Here is a 7,141-nt window from a genome sequence, read left to right as displayed (position 1 = left end):
ATCTTGGCCAGCGAGCATGAACGTGCAGCACTCGTTGACGATGTCCTCGTCGCCGAACCACTCGGGATTTCTCTCGCTCATCCCGAGCATGTACTCCAATAGGGATACCTTCCGTTCGGTTAGCTCACCGCCACCCGGGCCCGGCATCACCCGGACCTCCCGGCCGCGCCTCTTCTCCTCCATCATCCTCCGACAGGCGACACTGAGCTCCTGGCTCTGTTTCTTCTCCCGTCTGCCGATGCTCGTCAGCTTGTAAATCCAGTCGAACAGGAGCCACGGGTGGAGCAGCCTATACGGCACGACCATCTGGCCTCTGCGAGAGATATCAACAACACGAGGACTTTGTATTATCGAGTCAGTTGGCACTTTATCGGGAATGCTTGTGCGTTGCCTATCGGAGCTAGAAAAATCTAGCGCTCCCAACTTTATCGATTGTCCACAGACTTTCACTACTTCGTCGGCCGTTCAGTGGCCGATCATTCACATAATTTCATAATTGCCGATTGACAATTCATGACATTATCAAATTTATACGAGCGATGACATATGATTATGCAATACATGATTATGTATTGCGATTGGCTATTATTCGAGCCGATTATTAAACTCGTGTAAATTAGATTAGTGGTCAGACAGAAATGATACGAACGTCACATGCCCTTTACACCTCATATTACGGACCTTTATTATTAATTATTTTAACGAAATTTTCTTCTCTCGTCAATTTTCCTTCTGATTTTCAAAATTATTACAACTTCTCGGCATATATTTATAGTATTATAGTACTTTTATGTAAATTCCAATAGCATTAGGCATTTCATAATGACGATAATGCATTTTCGTGGTAATTATGCTGAAGACTTTGGTTGGATACATTTTGATCAATCATACTTGTCGTGAAATCGCTCTATTACATTTTGCAAAATAAATCACTGCCAATCGCTACAGCGTACTCGAGACTTTGATGCAACCAACTATTACAGCTAGATGGCTTAGCCTATTTATATCCGTAATTATGTATTTTCTAAAAGCCGCTAGTGCACCATTTCACTGATGAGAATTACGCTTTATATAATTGTACGTCGAATAAATTGAAAATTAACCGCTGAATATTATCGTGACAAACATTAATTTAATTAGTATACTCGAATCTCCGCACATACAAGATAGATTTATCGTTGATCTATCTGTTTCGATATCCGTTTCAAGTATTGGCACAAGACGGAAAATATAAAATAATGCCGAGCGACCATTTAGAGGCAAAAATTACAATTACAAAGATATACTTACTTTCGAAATGGTAGATCATCAAGATCGATAACGCCATTGCTCTTCGCTTTGCTAGTCACATTCACCCCCAAAACCGTCTCTACAATAAGAATAAAACGAATCCGTCAGCTACGTAATTCTTGGCAATGGCCAACGAATGAAAAAACAAACAAACAAACAGTCCCACCATTAAGAATTTCGTAAACGGCATCGTTGACAAACTTTGTAATATCGAGTTCCTCGCCATCCTGGCGGAGCAATTTACTCGCCAGTCGATCCGCGGATTCGGCAAACGAATCGACGAACCTCTGCAATACTTGCAAATGAAAGGCAGGTTGGAGGATCCGTCGATGTGTCTTCCACGTCTCCACGTCGCTGGTTATCAATCCCTTTCCCAAGAAATTATCCAAGAACCGATAGAAAAAGATCTTGCGTGTGTGCTTCGAATTACTGAGGATGGCCTGCAGGTCATTGGGTTCGAGGAGAATGACGTATGGCAATACGGTGATCCAGAATCGGGCTATCGATCCGTAATCTTTGTAGGCCGAGTACGACATCACTTCGAGGACTGAAATTATCATGCTATTTCTTATTCAAGTTCAGTGCCACACTATTTTATTAATAAGCTAAACTCTTATTGTAGCGAGAAAAAAAAAAAAAAAAAATTCTAATATCATAATCGTGATAATAGAATTGTCATAGGTAAAGCTTGTCATGCACGCGGATATTTTTTACTTTGACATATTGACATTTCTATCAAGGGAGGAGTTGCCTGATCGATTACCTCATGCGAAAATACAAACGCTTTTACAATTTCACCGCGCAATCCGAGTGAATTAGTATAAATAGAATGTATTTATTAATATTTATGCGCTACACGTTATAACTAGTAGTTGATGGTCTGTTAGTTATGAAAAGAGATAGGCAATTATGGAACGATAAAAATTAAAATACTTGTATTGTTAAATTATTTTATTTCCACGGTCCATTGTTTCATACTAAATTCATACTGAAAGCAAATTTCTTAGTATTAATCATTAACGGAAATAAATCAATTTTTGCATTACCTGCTCAATATACGTAATTTGTAGATACTACTAAGCGTGAAACAAACATAGGCTTACATTACTTCATAAACCATAACGTTCGAATAAAATCGTTGCTATTTAAGAAGTGTTTTTATTTTTCATATAAATAATCATAACGTATCTCCGTTAAAAATTATAATGCAAATATATTTTACTTTAAATGATAATGGCTTCGACCTTGTTTTCTCTTAGATTATAAGTGCACAATAATAATAGGCAAATCGAATGCTTAAATACTTATAAATTTCCGTTGCGTAAAGTAAGTTTGAAATTATTTTGCAAATATTTTTACAGGATCTGTATTTAAACTCTTGAAATAATAATAATAAAGTAAAATAATATAATTGCACAAGACATTCTTGACTTTAACTAACATTGAAATTACATCAAAGTGAAAGACGATTTTTATAAATAAGATTTTGTAAATTAATAGAAAATTAAATTAAAAATTAATATTGGTTAAAATTCTAGCAATGAATAGGTAATTTATAAAATATTGATATTGATAGGACTTCATCATAATTCTAAATAAATTAAATGCTTTTTAAAATATTTTTTATGCTACCTTTAAAAAAGCATGGATTAATTTTTTTTTTCTTTTTTTGAAAAATTTCTTTATTCACTGGATAAAAGAGATCGGTAAGAAATGTTATAGTTAATGAAGCAGGACAAATGAAAATGTGATTTGAGGTTCGACATATCTATCATATGTTATTTGAATTTTTAATTTGAATTTTTAATCCCAATGTTTCGCCATTCGCAACGTTAATTCAACATAATATTATATCACATTCTATTTTCCAATGATATATACATGCATACACACACCTACGTACAAATATGCGTACACATTGGTGTATATATTGATAATTCATAATATTGATATTTTTCTTACGTACCTAAAGTTCTATCAAAAGCTGTAATTGATCTGATACATATACACCATACATTCATTAATCATTGTTTTCAAATAAATGAAATTTGAAATGTTATTGTCAAAATATTATATCATATAATTAGTCATAATATTAGAGCCGATCAACTGAACTGAAAATAATTTCTAAACTATTGTTTTTATAACTCGTAATTGTTATTATTTTATTTTTGATGATTAAATTGATTGATTAATAAATAAAATGCATTGGGTCATAGACTAAAAAAATTAATATATGTTTTAGATAGAGATTATGAAAAATTAAATTCAATCAAATGCTTAAATTAAATTCAATGATACACGAAATGATTGATATATCAATCGACCAAATAAGCATGAATATTTATATTTTTTATATGTACTAAAGTTTAAATAAATTAATCAATTAATTGAATTACGATCTTCGCGACAAATCCAATCTGCGTTCCCTATAATTGGCCATGCTGGTGGTCCATTGAGTTGAAAAATTGTCCAATATATTCTGATATAATCCTTAAAAAGGTACAGAGCCAGTATACCGATAATCAACAGGGCGTAGATCCATATTTCTTGAGCATCTCGATCCCACTAAAACGGATAATCGTAAATCTTATAATTAAGTGTGCAATTTAGTCGTCATCATTTTTACGAGACTCGTAAAAGAATAATAATAATTATAAAATATATAAAAAAAAAAAATAAAGAAAAGAAAAGCTTTTAAATATGTATATATTATGATGACAGGCTGTATTGGTAAATGCTATTTTGTTGTTTCTCAAAATTGTATAATGGCGAATAAATTCAAAATTACGCGCATTAAAACGACAAATTCGCAATGGCGAGCATACCTTGGTTGGTAAAAAAATTAATACTTGTCAATACTATTTTAATATATGTGAAAGTAAAAAACAAAAGCTAAGGGATACGTCTTCACTGTGATATCAAGCGAATATCCTTCGCCAAAGCAATTAATAAACTCATTATGTCGAGATGTACGTTGATCAAATATTGCGTAAAAATAAAATGTACATTAAAAATATCGGTTTTCGCCAAATTGCACACAATAAAATGCAGTGTGATAATTGAATTTTTATTAATTTATGGGCGACCAAGTGAGAAGAGCATCATTCGCCATTCGCATATAATTATTCGCACATAATCCCAGCACGATCCACGATATACCTAGTCGGGTATATTAATTCCGATTGGCTTGTAAAGCGTGAGTTTGTCCGTAAATTGGTCGGGATAAAAGTGTCGCCACCGCGTTCATGGCCTAAGCCCGCCAGGTCATTAGGGTGAAAAATCGACGAGAGGAAATCAAAAGCCACGCTTGAAATGACTTTCAAACCGTCGCACCAGGTCCGACAAATGCGGCACGAAATAAAAGTCGTCACATTCTCTGATGCCCGTAAATTCGAAGCTCCGATAGTTAAGAGATGTACGATTAGGGGAGGAGAAACAGTCGATCACAATGTGCCTCATCTCCACTTGGAGCGAACATCTCGCAAAAGTTGGGACGCTAAGTTTGGAACGCGAGGCGGTCGGAACTTCACTCGGCGCACTGCACTTTCTTATCTCCGGTCACACAACGTACAGCAGCAGTTTATCTAAATTGGCGCCGCTTGTTGACTTTAATCCTTCACCTACTCACAATCTGTCTGATCACCGCACCCATCGCGAGATCAATGGTAGAAGGTGCTCAGCAGCCGGGGGACAGGGAGTCCATGGAGCGGATGATAACCGAGTCCGGGCATTCGCGACTCTCGCCCGCGAGATGAATCTTCGAGGTCCGGGAGACTCGACGCGGGAACTCATCGATACGTCCGTCTTTTATACGCGAGTCGAGCCAGGTCGCCTCTCCCTCCTCCCTCCCTTTCCAAACCTGGAACACACCGTGCGCACTTCACGTATATGAGATGCGTGCAAGCCGCATGCATGTACGCCGAATGACCATTCTTCTCTTCTCCTCCTCCTCGCCCTCGTCAATCACTCTTCTCTCTCTCTCTCTCTCTCTCTCTCTCTATCATCGAATCTCAATATGCAGTCTACTGGCTGCATCTTGGCCATGGGTCTCTTTATTAGGTTCGAGGGGCAGCTAAGTCTGGCAGAATCACGTACGCGGGGATATTGCGACGTGACGCCTACTTGACTGTCAACTGAAGTAAAGGACGATTTCGCTCTCCAGAGGATTTCATATATCTCGTTCTCTTCCGGCTGCACGTATGCACATAGAATTTCGTGCCTCTTAATCGCTTCCTTTTTTTTCAGCTCTCCTTTTTCCTTTTTTTTTTTCTCTATCTTTTCTTTTTTATAGAGAAATTTAAGAACAAGTCTAGGGCACCTAGCACTTATCGATCGCTTTGGAAAATTTGACTTTTATTTCATGAGTATTTATTTGCCCTGACTGACCAATATGCCAATTGTTTATCAAGCCAAAATACCTTTCGTGTCTATTCCATAGATATAAGCATAGCGTGAGATAAAAAAGCATGCAACTTATTGACACTCTAATTAAATAAAGAATTGTCGAATGTAATTGAAAATATACGTTGATTTGCGCAAAATCGAAATTCGCTTTTCCGTTGTAATTTTTTCCGACATTTTATAACATTGTAAGCGAATATATCAGCGGCAGCTTGAAAGGTAATTTTCAAAATCATGAATTTTAAAAGGAATTACTTTTTCAAATTACATAAATTTCAATTGTATAACATCATAAAATGACAAATAAAAATGTCACGAAAGATGTTTAAATTTGGATTTTATGTAAATCGATGCCTTTATTTTTTTTTAATAAAATCTTGTATTTTTCATCCGTCTGGCAATTGAAACCAATGACAAAAAGATATTTTTGCTTACACTTCAATAATATATATGGAATAATATACTCCTACTCTCAACTTATTTACCTAACAAATGATAATACCATAAATTTCATTTTTATAATTAAAGTTACGATATATTAATTAATTTTACAATTAATATTGGAACATAAAATTGTAAATCTTTATTGATTATTATGTATGAAATGAAATTTATATAAAATAAAGCTGCGCGTGCCTTTGAAAAATAATGATTGCACTATGAAAAATTTGCCAAGAAATAGAAGAAAGACATAATGTAGAGTATGATAATATTAAATGTCGAGGAATTTTTTAAAAAATTAAGATGAATAATTCATGGAGGTTCTAATGGAGGTAAATAAGATAAGTAATATTATTAATTAATGTCGTTTATTTTATAAATGTGTATTATTTTTCGTAACCATTGATATATATATATATATATATATGATTTAGGTAGGATATTAAAGAAATTATAATTAAAATTTCAAATTGAACTATTACAATATTTATAAATTAAAACAATTGAGATTTTATTAATAGTGTAGAAAGTAATAAATACATATTGATCCTTATTTTATATTTTTTTTGTCTTTTGCTTTTGCATATTACATATAAATTTTGCACACAAATTACTATAATTAATACAATTTTTCAAGAATTAGTTGTAAATAAAAATTGACTACGAAGAAATTATTATTATGAATATTAATTTTTTATCCTAGCATTATGATTCATAAAAATTGTTTTTAATTATTTCTGAGCGTCGCTTAATTATCTCTAACTGAAAAACACGAGTTGTCTGCTTAATTAATTGAAATCTTCCTATAATTGCTGCTTCTCTGCCTTTTATAGTAAATACTTTCTCTACTAAAATACCATTTATAACACACAAATACTCAAATTAATATTATTTATTTTTTTATTATTACCCTATTTTTTTCTTTTTTCGTTTTTTAAGTTACTATTAAATGTTAAGAATCTTATAAAATAAATTGAGAATATACAGCAGTGAGTAGATAAATAAA

At 33.6% G+C, this 7,141-nt stretch overlaps 1 protein-coding gene across 1 annotated transcript in view; it reads right to left on the bottom strand.

The window, feature by feature from the left end:
• The window catches only part of Cyp4aa1 (Probable cytochrome P450 4aa1), a 5,448-nt gene extending 1,594 nt beyond the window's left edge, over window positions 1-3,854 (bottom strand). Inside the window, exons 1-4 of the mRNA XM_011503725.1 lie at window positions 3,690-3,854; window positions 1,457-1,837; window positions 1,291-1,369; window positions 4-313 (exon numbers count right to left, since the gene is read on the bottom strand). Coding sequence (XP_011502027.1) covers window positions 4-313; window positions 1,291-1,369; window positions 1,457-1,826 — 759 coding nt within the window. The 5' untranslated portion in view covers window positions 1,827-1,837; window positions 3,690-3,854. The remainder of the gene's footprint in view (window positions 1-3; window positions 314-1,290; window positions 1,370-1,456; window positions 1,838-3,689) is intronic.
• Between the last annotated feature and the right edge of the window lie 3,287 nt (window positions 3,855-7,141).

The sequence above is a fragment of the Ceratosolen solmsi genome, unplaced genomic scaffold (assembly GCF_000503995.2).
Source record: "Ceratosolen solmsi marchali unplaced genomic scaffold, CerSol_1.0 scaffold8, whole genome shotgun sequence".
Taxonomy (NCBI): domain Eukaryota; kingdom Metazoa; phylum Arthropoda; class Insecta; order Hymenoptera; family Agaonidae; genus Ceratosolen; species Ceratosolen solmsi.
This window is presented reverse-complemented; position numbering and strand designations above follow the sequence as displayed.